This window comes from Carcharhinus amblyrhynchos, chromosome 10, assembly GCF_965287045.1.
Source record: "Carcharhinus amblyrhynchos chromosome 10, sCarAmb.v2.hapA, whole genome shotgun sequence".
In the NCBI taxonomy this organism is placed as follows: domain Eukaryota; kingdom Metazoa; phylum Chordata; class Chondrichthyes; order Carcharhiniformes; family Carcharhinidae; genus Carcharhinus; species Carcharhinus amblyrhynchos.
Genome location: NC_137333.1, coordinates 63,715,514 through 63,732,641, shown reverse-complemented (window position 1 = coordinate 63,732,641; position 17,128 = coordinate 63,715,514). Strand labels below are relative to the sequence as shown.

Sequence of the window (17,128 nt, the reverse complement as noted above, 5' to 3'; positions counted from 1 at the left end):
CCCTTTTGCTAACATGGTTATTCCCTGACAAGATTTTTCTTACTCTGGGGTTTAGTATACAGCCCAAATCTCTATATCTATGATACTATTGGCTAAGCAACCCCATATTAACCACAATGCAATTTCACAAAAAAGTCATGAAGTCAAAGCCTTTCTTTTTGCTAGGTTAATTATTGTAGCAGGGGCTGCTGCAACACATCCCCACATTGACAGACTAGAGAAAAATAAACCATAATTTTACTCCAGAATACCAGTGCAAGAAACAGCTATTTGGCCCATCACAACCTATCCTTCAAGCATTTTAGTTCATTTAAACGAATCGCCAAATGCATTTTGAATGCCATAAAATGTAGAATCCAATATGCTGCCAGTAGATTAAACAAAGTGCTTTCAATGAAACATTTTAATTTTGTTTAAATGCTCCACAACCACACTACTGAACCTTCCCATGAGGACATTAGTTTCAATCCTTTTGAGCTGTAACCTGTCGCATGTCCCTTGCACTGTGCCTCAATTCTCCATGACTTGCTATTTCCACTCATCACTAGCATACGACACCAGGAGTAATCCAAAGATTACTACTGTTGAGGTCCTACTTCTGAACTTCATTCCTAGCTCTTAAAAATTTGACCACTGGATCTTAATACCAGCTTTCTCTTGGTACTGACATTACCAGTATCTGGTTTGTTACCCATCCCCCCAGAATATTATGCACCCTCTCCATGATGCCCTTTATCCTGGCACCAGAGAGCCAAGACACCATAGAGACACATAATAATAGCTGCAGAAACAGTAGATTAAACAAACTGTGGCATGGTAACACAGTGGTTATCCAGGGACCCAAGTTCGATTCCCGGCTTGGATCACTGTCTGTGTGGAGTTGGCACATTCTCCTCATATCTGTGGGTTTCCTCCGGGTGCTCCAGTTTCCTCCCACAGTCCAAAGATGTGCAGGTTAGGTTGATTGGCTATGCTAAAATTGCCCCATTAGTGTCCTGAGACACATAGGTTAGAGGGATTAGCGGATAAGTGTGTAGGGATATGGGGGTAGGGCCTGGGTGGGATTGTGTTTGGTGCAGACTTGATGGGCCAGATGGTCCCTTTCTGCACCATAGGGTTTCTATGATTCTAAATGCTTGTCAGTCATCTACCTATGGAGTCTCCTATAGCAACTGTATTTCTACTGTTTCCTCCTGTGCAATCCTTTATCCAGTGGTGACATGGTCATTGCACTTCAAGCCTCTTCTTACTCTTCCAGATAGCCACCCTTTTACGATCCTCAACTCTTTCTGTCCGTGGGCTGACAACCTCCTGGAAAGCATGATCCAGGAAACTCGCATGCTCCCTGATCCTCCTGTGACCCGAGCATCTGACTATTCAGAAATCCTAAGTTTGAGCTCAAGCAGCTGGAAACGCTTTCTCCCCACCCTGCCGTCCCAGCCCCCTTAGGTCACATGAATTGTCCTGAAGTTCCCACATGGCACAGGAATTGCAAGCAACAGGTGTTCCTCTGATCTAAGAAAAAAACTTTCCTCTTTTAGTTCTCGTAAATACCTTGAATAAACTATTAATTTTAATGAATGTCTTCAGACTCTGTGTTAATACTGTCTTCCTGTTATTACTCATCCCAATTGAAATTGTATTAATTGGTTTAACTAGTTAAGTTGTAAACTTAATAGCTTCCTGGTCCTAGTATAAATCATTGCCCTAGTTTTAAACAAGTGTGGAATCATTAGTATACAATTGAAAGAGTATATATTTTACAAATCACAAAAAATGCATCAGTAACAGAAGCTGCATTGAGAACATTCTATAGCTCACTTTTCCTGCTGGGTCAACTCATGTTCACTCTGAGCAGCTGATCGACTCTTCTGTTGCTTTAGGACATTATGAACGCGAACCTTGTAGCTTTCAAAATCCACAGTGGTTGCATTTTGCTCAGCCTGTAAAAGCAACATTAAATCACTTTGATGGAAGTACGTGAATTTCAAATAAATTGAACTCTATCATTTATATGTAAATTGCATAGCACATCAGAACAAATCCTCAATTCATAGCACTGGAATATTTCCCCCTTGCAATCAGGGTTATTTCTGGCTACTTGTTTGTGATGCTGGAAACCTCTTGACCTGTTCCCAAAGCCTGTAAGAAAAAAACTTCATTATGAGGTTCCCAGCACTGAGCCCTGCTTGACCAGAGTACAGGCTGGAGAATCAGGAGCTCTATATCAGCATCAGCAGAGTATTGAATGCGGAGTGTCAAGAACGGAGGTCAGGTTCTTTGACACATGCTGTCATTGAGTAAGTTTCTATTTACTTGGGGAACAAATATGCCCTATAACTCAAAATTAAATAGATGATACACTCACTTGCTTATGAGGGAACTGACAACAAAATTAGTAGTGGTGCTTAGATGATGAACATATTTTACTGTACAAGAGAGAATGGGTTAAAGGAAAGAGAATTGGAGAAAATGAAAAATAGAAAGAGTAAAATTTAAATAAAGAGGAAGTGAAAGCAAGAGGAAGAAAAATAACAACACAAAAAATGAGAATTAACTGGACACAGCAGATGAGCGCAAAAAGAATGACTAATGAACATGAACGCTACAATATGGCAGCTGCCAGCTTAAACCCTTATACTAATATCAATGGCATGCAATGGCTTCAGCAGTGAAAGTTAATTTTTTACTGATTAATTTTCCCAAGCTTATAGACCTTTTTGTAACTTGTCTTTTTCTTATTGTCACTATACAACTTGGAAAAACTCATGACCCTCAGAAAATCAAAATGTTTTATATTTTTAGTGTTAGAAATGAATAGAAATTCACTGATGGTTATTAATTATGATTTTGCAGCAAATAATCTTATATAGGAACTACAGACAACTAACAGATTGGAAAAAAATACCATTTGATTATCTAAGCCACAGGCTGAAGAGACATTGCATTCAAAGCTCAAATCAAAAAAGTAGTCATCTTGATTGTGCCACGGAAGTCATCTGAAACTAATGCCCAATTCTACATTAAAGATTGTTTCAGATCTGTTGAGACACATCTCTGGATGCACTCAAGATCGTACCTTAGCAATACTGCACTCTTCCTGAAGAGTTGCTATCTTTTGTGTGAATGCACTCACTGTACGATTATTCTGCTCATTCATTTGACGTAATTGTTCCTGAAACTTGTGGTTTTCAGCAGTTAAATCTGCCACTTGAATCTGCAACATTTAACAGTAATAGTCAATGGATTTTCTGCAAATCTGTTCTATGATTACTACTGCGTTGGTGTTCTGAATTGCATACATATAGACAAACTTTTTCATTTCCTTAATTACATCAGTTTGAAAGAATTAAAAGAAAATGCAAAACTAGATTTTGCAAAGAATTGGTCCAAAACTGACAGACATTTTAGATTCAATCCCTTGTAACTGAATTTAGTGATTAAGTCAGAACATCACCATGCCAATGCAGCTGCAAGTTGCCAAGTATTTCTACATATTTAACAACAATAAAATTTCATGTTTATAGAACTAATTAATACAGTTGAGATCCTTCACAGACCTGTGGCACCTACAAGTGGGTCAAAATGTAAACATCTTCAGGACTCCCTAGGTCCCTAGCAAAAACTAGGTGATCATTAATCAGCTGAACAATCAACAAGTCATGTGCACAGTAGATGGCATCCTGCACTTACAGGAAAACAGACATCAATGCAAATCCCACTGCTCCCCCAGCTAGGATTTTGGCATCCATGTGATACTGGACATACATAGAACATTACAGCGCAGTACAGGCCCTTCGGCCCTCGATGTTGCACCGACCAGTGGAACCAATCTAATGGCCCTCTAACCTAAACTATTCCAATGCTATCCATATGCCTATCCACAGACCATTTGAACACCCTTAAAGTTGACGAGTTCACAACTGCTGCAGGCAGGGCATTCCACGACCTTACTACCCTCTGCGTAAAGAGCCTACCTCTGACATCTGTCCTATAATTACCACCCCTTACTTTAAAGCTATGTCCCCTTGTGTTAGCCATCTCCATCCGAGGTAAAAGGCTCTCACTATCCACCCTATCCAATCCATTGATCGTCTTGTATGCCTCAATCAGGTCACCTCGTAACCTTCTTTTCTCCAATGAAAATAACCTCAAGTCTCTCAGTCTTTCCTCATAAGACCTTCCCACCATACCAGGCAACATCCTGGTAAACCTCCTCTGCACCCTTTCCAATGCCTCCACATCTTTCTTATAATGCGGCGACCAGAACTGTACACAATACTCCAACTGCGGCAGCACCAGAGTTTTGTACAGTTGTAACATAACCTCACGGCTCCGAAATTCAATCCCTCTACCAATAAAAGCCAACACACCGTACGCCTTCTTAACAACTTTATCAACCTGGGTGCCAACTTTCAGGGAGCTATGCACATGTACCCCGAGGTCCCTCTGCTCGTCCACACTACTAAGAGTCCTTCCATTAGCCCTATATTCTGTACTCCTGTTACTCTTACCAAAGTGAATCACCTCACACTTTTCCGTATTAAACTCCAACTGCCACCTCTCGGCCCAGCTCTGCAGCCTACGTCCCTCTGCAAACTGTAACATCCATCCTCACTGTCTACAACTCCTCCGACCTTGGTATCGTCAGCAAATTTACTAATCCATCCTTCTACACCCTCATCTAGGTCATTTATAAAAATGACAAACAGCAGCGGCCCCAAAACAGATCCTTGAGGTACACCCACTTGTAACTGCACTCCAGGTTGAATATTTCCCATCAACTACCACCCTCTGTCTTCTATCAGCTAGCCAATTCCTGATCCAAACTGCTAAATCACCCTCAATCCCATGCATCTGCATTTTCTGCAGTAGCCTACCATGGGGAACCTTATCAAATGCTTTGCTAAAATCCATATACACCACGTCAACTGCCTTACCCTTATCCACCTCTTTGGTCACCTTTTCAAAAAACTCAATAAGGTTTGTGAGGCACGACCTACCCTTCACAAAACCATGTTGACTATCTCTAATCAATTTATTTCCCTCTAGATGATTATAAATCCTATCCCTTATAATTCCTTCCAAAACTTTGCCCACAACAGAAGTAAGGCTCACTGGTCTATAATTCCCAGGATGGTCTCTACTCCCCTTCTTGAACAAGGGGACAACATTTGCTATCCCCCAGTCTTCCGGCACTATACCTGAAGCCATGCTGAGCTATGGTGAACAAGGCACTTGGACCTCAAGTATGTGCGTTGCTGATTGGAAAATTCTGCTCAGGTCACCAGTGGAGCCCTCGAAGGAACTGCTGGCAAAAAAGTTCACTGCAGCAGTGACATGGGATGTTCCCCAAGTTCTTGTAGCCACAGTTCTTCCCAAAGAAGCTGGCAAATACGAACTACGACATCCCTGGACAAATGAAGGCACCTGCAGCATTGTCTTTCACCCACTTCTATTACTCGTAGTCAGACCACTGGTCTTCATTGCATTTTCCACTTTGAAAGCATTTTGGACTTCCATGCTCCCTTGCTGCTCAGGCCACTGCTCCCCTGAGATTTATGCCAATCTACAGTGGGGCCTTTGCCTCATTCATACAAGAGCAAGAATCAAGGTAGGGTTGCTTGCAACCTGCATTCTCAGCAGCTCTTTGTACTTGTGAACATGTCAATTTGATACATTTACTGGGCCTTTTGTTAACAAGTTTGTCTCCATCTCCAAGCCAGCAGGACAGTGCTAAGTCCTTGGATTGGCCACCATCTAGACATGGCATCCCCAGTCCACCCCTTGCAGGTGAAGAACGTCCTGGATGATCACAGATGGGTGTGCCCCCCATTTATGCATGATTGAACATGTAGATATTGCGCCAAGATGTGGGTGATAACAACCATGTGCGAGAACTCTGTCAGCTTGCCTCCATAAACCCCTCTGTCACCCATCAAGTTCTTCCCATCCTCTTCCACAATTACCCAGCTCACAAATCCTTCCCCTCTTGTGGCCATTCAGCCTCTCTGTTACCCTCAACTCCATTACTTATGTTGACATTCCTGCTGTCTACCCGTTCCCTTCAATGTTTACGTCACTATGCTGCTTATGAATCTGACCCCTCCAATTCTTGAGGTGGATTGCAGCCTTACGTTTAGAGAACATCCCTACGAGACCCAAACTTCCTCAATACTGAATCCAATTGCCTTCCTGGAACGTGACTGTGCCCACCACATCCCAATAGCATGCTTGTAATCCACTTGGACCAAATCCACTAAATGATGGACTAGCTCTTTATGTTGTCACTATCCAGAGAAGCCTTTCCCCAAGAAAAACTGGGACCAAGACATGCATGCCATGCTGAGCCCTCTAACATGCCCCCAACAATCTGGCTTCCTTCCTTGGGCAGTCTCAAATATGCCCAAATATTTAGGTTACACTGCTCTAACAATCTCTCACCCTTCCCCTCTGGTTCTTCTTCCCACCTTTGGGCTGCCTCTGTCCCATCTCCACCCTGCTACTTGTGACTCCCATGCACAGTCTGGGCATTTTTTTTTGTTGTTTATATCCAATCCAATCAAAGTCCAATTCAAAGTCTCAGCAAGTGAGACATTCCACATCCAAACTGACGAGACAGGCTTCCCACTTCCTGTCTTGGGCTTGATCTACATGATCCAAGCTGATTGTGCAATACATGTTGCATTCTCCAAGGTTTGCTCTCATTTGCAACTTAGCCAAAAGGCCTACATGCTGCTTTAAAAAACTGCTTCAAACAAAAAATTACAAGCGTGGTATTGGGATGCAGTGGGCAGAGTCACATTCTGGGAAGGCAGTTGGATTCAGTATAGGGGAAGTTTGGGTCTCATGGGATAGTAGATGGTCTTCAAACAGTGTAACCTCATGACTTCAGCAAAGTGCAGGATACCAAAACTTAAGAACATAAGAAATAGGAGCAGGAGTAGGCCATCCAGCCCTTCGAGCCTGCCCCGCCATTCAATAAGATCATGGCTGATCTGTCGCTGCTCAGTTCCACTTTCCCGCCTTCTCCCCATAACCCTTAATCCCCTCTCATCAAAAACCCATCAACCCGCGTCTTAAAAATATTTAGCGAGGCAGCCTCCACCACTTCAACGGGCAGAGAATTCCAGAGATTCACCACCCTTTGAGTGAAGAAGTTCCTCCTCAACTCCGCTCTAAACCGCCCCCCTTTTCACTTGCTCTTAGCCAAAAGGCCGAGAAGCAAACAGTCTTGGCATTATTTTTTTGTTACAGTTTTTTTTTGTTTTTATTCCAATCCAATCAAGTCCAATTCAGAGTCTCAACAAGTTGAGACATTCCCAATCCAAGCTGACAAGACAGGGCTCTCACTTCCTGTCTTGGGCTTGATCTACATGATCCAAGCTGATTGAAGCAGGCATTGCTCCTCCAAGGCTTGATCTCATTTGCATCTTAGCCAAAAAGCCGAGATGCCGCTTTTAAAAATTGCTTCAAATGAAGCTGAAATGTAACCTAATGACTTTGACCAAGTGCAACATGTCAATACTACACTTGATCTTAGCCAAAAGGCCGAGGAGCAAACAGTCTTGGCATAATTTGCGCCACTGGCACCTGATGTAAAACAGTAAATAGTTAACAGGAAGCTGAAAGCAGCAGCAGCTGCTGACCTCAAAGTCACAGATAAAGTGAAGCTTACCAGATGAGCATCACTTATCTAGTCATAAAACTGAACATTCCAATTATCTGTTGGTGGGGAACTTAAATGTCAACAGGGAATATGCTTCTGTTGAGGTGGCCTTTTAATGACCATTCATGACATGCTAATATATGCAAATAGCATTCTTGATATTGGTCATCAGGAACTCTGACCCACATTTAATCCACCTCGGAAGTCAGGAAAAAAATTCCAACAGTTTATCCCGCTGCTGATAAACATTTTTTGAGCATCCTGTCAAATAAAGTGCTTTGGCCTGCCACAATTCCTGCTTCTGGTGGGAGAGGAAGATTCCGCCTAACATATCTGGTAAAGTTCTGCTGTCAGCAAGGTTTCTTTAGGGATTCCAAAAGAACTCCTTCCCCTAGTTCCACACTAATTTCCTTTTAACACATTGTGTCTATATAAGTGTTTATTGAACATAAGAAATAGGACCGGGATAGGCCATCTAGCCCTTCGAGCCTGCCCCGCCATTCAATAAGATCATGGCTGATCTGAAGTGGATCAGTTCCACTTTCCCGCCTGCTCCCCATAACCCTTAATTCCCTTGTCTGTCAGAAATCTATCTACCCGTGACTTAAACATATTCCACAAGGTTGCCCCCACCACTTCAATGGGCAAAGAATTCCAGAGATTCACTATCCTGAGAGAAGAAGTTCCTCCTCAACTCTTCTAAACTGCTTCCCCACAGAAGTTTAAAGGTCACTTTCACTTCCTAAGTCTTTGATATCTTTGATATTTACAAATATTTCACAAAACTACAAAAAAGTTAAACATTTGATAAATGAGGTCTAACTAATTATTATTAATGACAACCCTTTTGAAAGGGTATATTTCCAGAAATTTAGTTGAAAGGTTTCAGATTAAAAAGGTACCTTGTAATTTTCCACTTGCTGCTGGTTTGCTTCCAGTTCACCTTTCATAGAAGCTTGGAGAGCTAATTGTTCTCCTTCCTAAAAACATAATACTACATCAGTAATATAGCTGTTTGTCAAACTACACAAGTCAAATTTAAGGGATAAATTCCTTTTGATTTTGAGTTGTAAGTATGCAATTAAAGTCCGTGTAATATTCTGTAATATGGCATTTAATATTCTACGGTATTTAATTTATACCAAAATCCAGTCAAAGTTTCTCAGCTACCTTTGTATTTTGTACACACAGGGAAACTAAATAAAATTAAAAATTGGTCAACTTGAAATGTATTGCATTATCTTGGAATTATTGTTAAAATGAATTTGTGCAACACTCATTGGTTGCATAGGTTGTTCTGTGATTCTCTTCATCTAACTACGGACAATCTTACCATCGTGCCATGCTGGCCGTTGGGCAGGGCGAGCTGGTAAGATCGCAAGAGAGCTGAGAAATCAGGTTTGTGCTTGATTTCTTGCCTCTTGTGATCTTACTGGTGCTGGATATCCGACAAGATCAGCCTCACGCCCATTTCCAGTGCGAGGCTAAATAACTTATTTGAATATATTTAAAAACTCATTTAAATGAGATTAGTGAGCCTGGGACTCAATCATCTGGGCTCATTTGCCTATGTGACTTTGCTGGGAGAGGTTACCCCATCTACAGGGACCAGAGTTGATGGCCTCACAGGCAGAGAGAGGTCTGCTTCAGGCCATGGACACTAGCTGTGAGTAGCAGAGAATTAGTGACAGGTGTCTCTGCTCTCAGTGCAGTGGCACCCTCTGCCGCTCTCAGCTAGCTTTCTGGCATTTTAAGCCCTGCCCCTCTCCCAACAAGGGAGAAACAGATTTTGAGGGGTTTCTATTAATCTAAGTGCATAAGATCACAGATTTGGATTCACCCAAAAGAGGATCAGAAACTCTCCCATTTTCATACTCTTTCTGGAATTAGAAATTTTTTTCTAAGATTGTCCCCTTTGAGTCCTCCTTTGTACATTTCTTATCCTTTTTTCCTCCACTTTTGCAAACTGGTCTTGCCTTCTTACAAACACCCGCATTTAAGCAAAAAGATTACTTGTCATATGTGCAAGAACTTTCCTTAGAACTGTAGACATTCCAAATCTCAGCAACCTTCTTTTACAATCAGATCCCATTACACAAGTCACTTCTTGAAATGCAACTGCTAGGAAACAGATGCCATTTATACATTGTAAATTTATTCATAATTAAGAACAAACACCAAATTTCTGGAATCAAAATATATTTCCAGCGATTAAGATCATCTGGGACCTATTCATGTTACTCACTACTCGCTTTGAATCTGTAAGTTCCTTCTTTGTTTTCACTAGGATTTGTTTCATCTTGGTATTTTTCTCTTTGTGCTCCTCCAAGGTTGTCTGAAGAGATTCTGCAACATAACCATATAAATCAGGTCAGCTTTCTTACAGGGCATTATTAGCGCCTTTCTAATAATAAATTCTAGACTTTTCATGAAATTAGTTTAATGAAAACAAAGTTAAGAAAGTGAAAAAATTCTAGATTTAGTGCTATTCAAATTCCTTGAGAACAAATTTGTAGCAGCACTACACAGATCAAATTATTTTGATTCTGGAGAGGATGGGTGCAGGCGGAGTTGTAGACCGTGCTTTGTTCTTCAATAACATAAATAAAGAACAGGACTGCGCCAGTAAGCAACTTGCAGCACTGTCTGCAAAGGAATCGGGTAAATTTCACCCTCTACTGATTGCACCTTTAATTATCAAAACACTGCGGTGTTCAGATTGGTATTTTGTTGCAGTAAGTTAATCTCCAACTACTTTATATGCCACCAGTTTTCCTCTATTTGACTTAATCATTCAGTTTGCACTTCTGTGAAAGGCTAATTTCACCATATCGGTGGGATTTTCCCCACTGGAAATTAATGGACCTTTCCATCATCTGCCCGTCACCCAGTCCGATTCCCGTAGTGTGTGGAATGGGAAAATTCGCCCCCAGGCGTTTTTCCCAATTTTATATGGACCTGCTGTTTTAGAACACAGAAAATATAGTAAGTTCAAAGAGGAAGTGAAAAAGTGAAGTAAATGCAGCAATGAGAGTATGAGCAAAGATTGACAGTCAACATTAAAGGGAATCCAAAAGTCTTGTAAAGGCATATAGTAAAATAATACTAAAAGACATATGGCTGATTTGGGACCAAAAAGGGGATTTACTTATGGATGCAGATGGCACGGCTGAAGTACAAAATGAGGACTTTGCACCTGTCTTTCGCAAGTACTGCTGCCAAAATCATTGTGAAATGGAGGGTAGTTAAGAAATTGGATGGAGTAAGTATCAATAAAAAAAAATGAAGCATTAGAATGGCCAGTGGTACTTAAGTGTTGTTAAGTCACCAGAACTGGATCAGATGTATCAAGATGGGTCATATTTAAGGTATGCAAGTAGAAACCAGGAAAATGTGGGAATGTAACATTTCATTCAAAATTTCTTTTTGACTCCATGTTTAATTAATAAAAAAAACCATAAAAATGTCCCAAGTACTCAAACTATTGAACTTACTCATTTCACATTCCTTGGTTTCTAGTTTCTGTTTGCATGATGTTATTTCTTCTACTATTTCTATAATCCGGTTGTCTCGATCAGTAATTTTCTGGTTTAATTCTTTCACAAAACGCTCATAGTCTGCAATCTCCATGTCCATTAGAGTGCTTTTTTGGGCATCCTAGTACCACATATGGAACAATAAGTATTTGATTTGAACAGTCAAATTAACAGTCACCTGCATTGCATTTTTAGATTTCAAATACAGTGCTGCCCTGTTATGACACGATGGTTGGGGTCCATAAAATGTTATCGCGAGAAAAGCAGGGTTGAGCTAAATCGGGTTTCAAGAAAATCAGCATTCAAACTGTCCCAATGTTGACCTAACATCCTAAAACACTCCTATTATCGCCCTATTTGATCCATTTTTTTTGCACGTTTACCATCTGGCAAATAAATTACCATTGTTGTTACAGTAGAAATTAAAACAAATTAATTTTTAGTAAAGCTTTTTAATAAACATAGAAAAAGATTTTCTTTTTCTAGCAGTTTGTTCCATTTTGATCTAAGAAAACACAAAATTAACTCATCAAAACCTTCTCAGTTCCCCGGAAACAGCAAAAAAAAGTCAATGATTCAGTGTGTTGTGTCCGAATTCGCGGTAAATCGGGGTTTCACTGTACTGTGCATTGCACTACAAAAAGTGATTTATTGTCTGGACAAACTCTTTGGGACATAAAGGACACGTATAAATTCAGATTCATTTTTCTCTTCCATATTAAACTATTTTGGCCTGAATTTGGCCCACACAAAGCTCTTTCTCCCTGGCACATTTTTTAATGCACCATCCCCCAGTATTTGTCTTTCAGCACTTAATGTTCGGAATGCACACAATAACACTGAAGCTCACCATGTTAATTATTTTATTGATGTCAATTTTGTTTCAAACAGATGAGAGTATCCTGCATGTGTTCATTAGTCTTTTTTATTGCATTCATGTTGGATATGAAGCAACTGCATTTCTGCATTGGAAAGTTTAGGGCTTTATTTCATTAGATGCGTATCCTGATTGCACCACAAATTAGGTTATAAGATTTGGAGCATCTCTCAGGATCAACCACTGTGGCAGGAAACCAAACCAGGTCTGGTTGCAGCTCCAGCAGATTAAGCTTCTAACACCTATTAGCTTTGCATCCTGTGGTTTGGATCAAAGCTGATATGGAATCACATCAGTCCCAGATCTAGATCTTCATTCCAACTCATGCCAAATGAAGTTTTTGTGTTTAACACTTGGAGCGATGTACTTCAGTCATTATTGTCTGCTCTAAGAAAAGTAAAATTACTGGAGATGTCTTCTCTAAATTTGAAATAAAGTACCGGGAGAACCTGGGCAGTATCTGCAAAGAAAGGGAAAATTGACCTGATTTACAAAATGCTGATAGTTTTCCATTCTTGTAAACATTTAAATTTCAAACGTTTGGGTCAGAACTCCACCCATGCATTTACCCAAGCACATGTAAAGCTCACTTCCAAACAGGCCAATTAAACTCCAGCCAAGCAGAGGCTAAATAATTGAAATGATGCTGTCTGTCCACCAACTGTAGTATATTTGTGCTTTTTGAAGTTTTGTACCTTTCTCACAAGTTCCAGTTCTTGTGCTGTTTGCTGCAGCTGGTGTTTCTCATTTTGAAGTTGCTTTTTAATTTCTTCAACTTCTTTCAATAGTGCATGATTTTCCTGAAGAATACATTTTTTGCATATAGATTAACAACTTAGGGGAAAGAAGGTAAGTCCTTGAGAAAATGATTTCGACAATTCCATAGAATGCACCTAAAACATAAGACGTATGCCTATGTGATATTTCCATTACCTTGGACGTCTGTTCCTTAAGTAACTTTAAGGCCTCGAGCTCCTTTTCGGCAGCTACCTTGGCTTTCTCAGATTCTAATATCTGTGCTTCCAGCTGCCTGGTATTTGATTGCAAAGTTCCCAAATGAGCAACCATATCTTCTTTATCTGAAACCAACTGTTTGTGCTGAATGGAAGGCATTGGAAATATAACATTTGATTAATTCAGAAATAAGTCAGCAGTGAATTTCTCTAATTTATCTTGGGTGTCTTTTTGCACAATGCATTAAATCAGGGGTTCCAAGAGTAATCAATTGTAATATTCTTACTTTGTCTCTACTACAACTGCTAACTGCAAAGAAACTCTAACTTGCCGGATTACTTCCAGTCTCCCCCACTTCCAAATAAATGTTACAGAATATACAGGTTTTTAAAAATCTATCAAGGATGCAAGTGAGATAGATTAACGGGTCTTTTGGAAGAATTAGAATGGGCCAAGCAATCTTTTTGATCGGGAATGATCTGGAGCTGAATTTATAGCCTCAAACTTCATCCAAGAAGGGATATTCATTGTTTTCCTTCTCTTACCTTCATGGTGCCATAGCATTCAGATACTGACATCCATTTCAGTTTTAGAGGATATTGTTTAGGCAAAAATGAAACAAATGTTGTGTGGCAGAATACACTTTTGTTCAGAGCACTTCTGAAAATCCTAAGAATGGGCAGTACATTACCACAATGGACTACAATCCAAGATATCTCATTAACGTTTGTAATTTTATAAATTAATGTAGCTTAAAAAAATTGAAAAAAAAATCTTTGATTTATTTAGTGCAAACAACACTAAAATTTGCAGTTGCCTGATATAGTACATGCAACTCAACTGCTTATGAATCTTAAAGAAGAAAGAATGCAGGAGTGCTATTTACTGTGCAAGGTTCAAGAAGGCTGCTTTGCACATTGTTTCATTCAATTGCGCACTAGAAGTACAATGAACCACCCATCTTTACTAAAATTTGGAGGTCATACAATCCTGTTCTTCACAAGATTGTTCCTGAAAGATCACTGAGTCCACCTTCATTCATTCTGAAATATTGATTAAATCATCTCTTCTGCATCCTTGGTATACAGATACATTTATTTCTGTTTACTCAGCATTCCAAAAAACAAATTAAATTACATTCAAGGGCTAGACCAAAATTTTCAAATTTCATTTCATACTAAAAAGTTAGGCAATATTAGGAGGCACCCCCCCCAAAAAAAAACAAGAAATAAGAACTGGCAAAAATCTCAATGGCTGTACCTGATGTTATTAACATGGAAATATATAAAATGTTTCATGTCCTATTGTTCACATATGATAAACACAATTGATAGGAGTAGTTCAGGAGACAATATTCTTCACTTTTACAACATTTTGAAATAGACAATTCCCAAGTCATCTGTGAACATGCAAAGTAAAATGGCAACTGGTTGTATGCACGTTCACTTAAAACATGAATTATTTTTGACAATTGTGGTAAATTAAGCATTTTTCTTTCAGCGAATACACCTTTTAAGTATGCATTGCTAAAAAGCAATCCAGTGTCTTGTGGAGAAAAGCAACCTTTATTCCCCCTAATGGGCACTACAGGGCTTGAATATTACTGAAAAGAGACGCATGTTGCCAAATCACTTTGCCGTGCACTTATCAGTACAAATGCAAGAATGCCAAGTTTTAAACAGTTGCAACAGTTTATACTACAGGAACAAAAGGGGCTGATTGTTGATCGCTTGAGAAGCCTATAGTTAGCCATTGCTTTCTCCAAGGCAACACCTCAGCCAGAGTTGTCTTGGCAATCAACCAGCATCTTTTGTTCCTGTAAATGAACTGTTGTGACCATTTGAAATTTGGCATCCTTGCATTTGTTCTGAAGAGCACAAATTGAAAAACCTAGGCAACACGTCTCATTTCAGCAACATTCAACTTTTCTTTTGCACATTAGGTTCTTTGGGGATGAAGGCGTTGGAATCTGCAGACATTTTCCATGAATTTCTTTGGCTTAAAAAGATGAGTAGCCTATTTTCCATACAAAAAGAGCAATTTTCACTTTTTCCACAGAGGATTTGAATGCACTGAAAATATGACTTGTTAAATACATGGCCATTTATAGCTACATTAGTCATATCATTTATAATACTGAACAACAATAACTTGACAACTATCAAGCGGCACACTGAAAATAATCGAAGTAGTCTGATGTAAAAGAAATGAACTTCATTGAAATTTCCATTCGTAAAAGGTTTGTTCAATTGTACACAGCAGCACGAAGCATTGAATTGCTTTGTTTCCATGAATCCAGGCTCACCTCTCCCATATGGACATTGCAGGTGATCAGGAAGGCGAGCAGGTGGTCAGGAAGGCGAATGGGATGCTGGCCTTCATAGCGAGGGGGATTGAATATAAAAGTAGGGAGGTCTTGCTGCGGCTGTATAGGGCATTGGTGAGGCTGCAGCTGGAGTACTGTGTGCAGTTTTGGGCACCGTACTTATGCAAGGATATTTTGGCCTTGGAGGGAGTGCAGAGGAGGTTTACTAGGCTGATGCCGGAGTTGAGCTATGAGGAGAGGCTGAATAAATTAGGCTTGTACTCGTTAAGAGTTTAGAAGAATGAGGGGAGATCTCATTGAGACGTATAAGATGATGAATGGGATGGGATAGGATAGAGGTGGAGAGACTCTTCCCACTCAGAAAGGATAGTAGGACTAGGGGGCACAGCCTCAAGATAAAGGGGGGGCGGTTTAGAACGGAGTTGAGGAGGAACTTCTTCACTCAAAGGGTGGTGAATCTCTGGAATTCTCTGCCCGTTGAAGTGGTGGAGGTTACCTCGCTAAATATTTTTAAGACGCGGGTTGATGGGTTTTTGATAAGAGGGGATTAAGGGTTATGGGGAGAGGGCGGAAATGTGGAACTGAGCCACGACAGATCTTATTGAATGGCGGGGCAGGCTCAAAGGGCTAGATGGCCTACTCCTGCTCCTATTTCTCATGTTCTTATAATACTATGCCCACAGCACAGAGATCATCATGAACAAAGTCAGTGATATTCTTCGAGATCCCATTCAAGACACGTGCACCTCCTTCTCCTCTCTGCAGCAATATACATGGTTGACCAGTCTAACTCCAAAGCTTCCCCCAATGATATACCTCGTGGAGAAGCCATTTCATGGCTTCACTCCTACAAGTTCTCATTTTAATCAACACACCATCAGTAATGGCATCTCTGCATACCGTCAAGCAACTTCCGAGTTCCCCAAAGTCCCATCTGTTGTCCCCTTTTCCTCACTTGTCTGAGTAAAATATCCGTAGGGATTGGGTTGGTTTCTATAGATCTGTTGATGATGCCCAACTCTATCTTCACAAATAATTCTTAACTTAGTGACTACCTTTGTTTTGTCAGATTACTATTTGAATAGAGTCTTGAATAATGATTCTAATTGAATCTGGGAAGACGAGAGTCATCCTTTGATTTCCTATGAAGAACTGTTCCCCCACCACCACCCACTCTGGCTGCTTACTAAAATCAAACCACATGGTACACAAATCTTGATCTTTTGCCAGGCTTAAAGCTTCAAATAGTTTACAATACCCATTGTCAAGACCATTCATTTTTACTTATGCAAGATTTATTGCATCTGTTCTTATCCCTTTCCACTGCTGTTGAAGGCCTAATCTATGCTTGTTATGTGGATACTTCATTTCCCCAAACCACTCCATCACACTGTTATCAAGATCCAATATCCTTAAATCATCCAGAACTCTCTTGTTCGCACTGAGTATATAAATTCTTGTGAAGTTCCTCCTGTGCTCTCCATCTCATCCTGCTCTATGACAACCTTACTCCCACATCCCCAGCTTCAAATTCACTCTAATTTCTCTGCTCAGTCAGTCACTTACGACGTGCATTTCAGCAGTCTTAGTCCCACTATTCCTAACTCTTTCCCTAAATCCTTTTCACCTTGCCACTTCTCTCACAGTTACAACTATTTGCAAAAACTTAGTACATTAATCATGCTTTTTGACACCTTTAACCCATTGTTGTGCAGCCTTTTTAAAGGATGATTGTTTTTGTTCTATGTTAACGGGGCTTTCGAAAT

At 40.2% G+C, this 17,128-nt stretch overlaps 1 protein-coding gene across 3 annotated transcripts in view; it reads right to left on the bottom strand.

Moving 5' to 3' along the window:
• The window catches only part of gcc2 (GRIP and coiled-coil domain containing 2), a 59,264-nt gene that overhangs the window by 17,635 nt on the left and 24,501 nt on the right, over positions 1-17,128 (bottom strand). For all 3 annotated transcript variants that reach the window (XM_080197184.1, XM_080197182.1, XM_080197185.1), the window contains 7 exons: positions 13,016-13,180; positions 12,778-12,882; positions 11,164-11,326; positions 9,915-10,015; positions 8,572-8,649; positions 3,080-3,217; positions 1,822-1,943 (listed from right to left, as the gene is read on the bottom strand). In XM_080197184.1, coding sequence (XP_080053310.1) covers positions 1,822-1,943; positions 3,080-3,217; positions 8,572-8,649; positions 9,915-10,015; positions 11,164-11,326; positions 12,778-12,882; positions 13,016-13,180 — 872 coding nt within the window. The remainder of the gene's footprint in view (positions 1-1,821; positions 1,944-3,079; positions 3,218-8,571; positions 8,650-9,914; positions 10,016-11,163; positions 11,327-12,777; positions 12,883-13,015; positions 13,181-17,128) is intronic.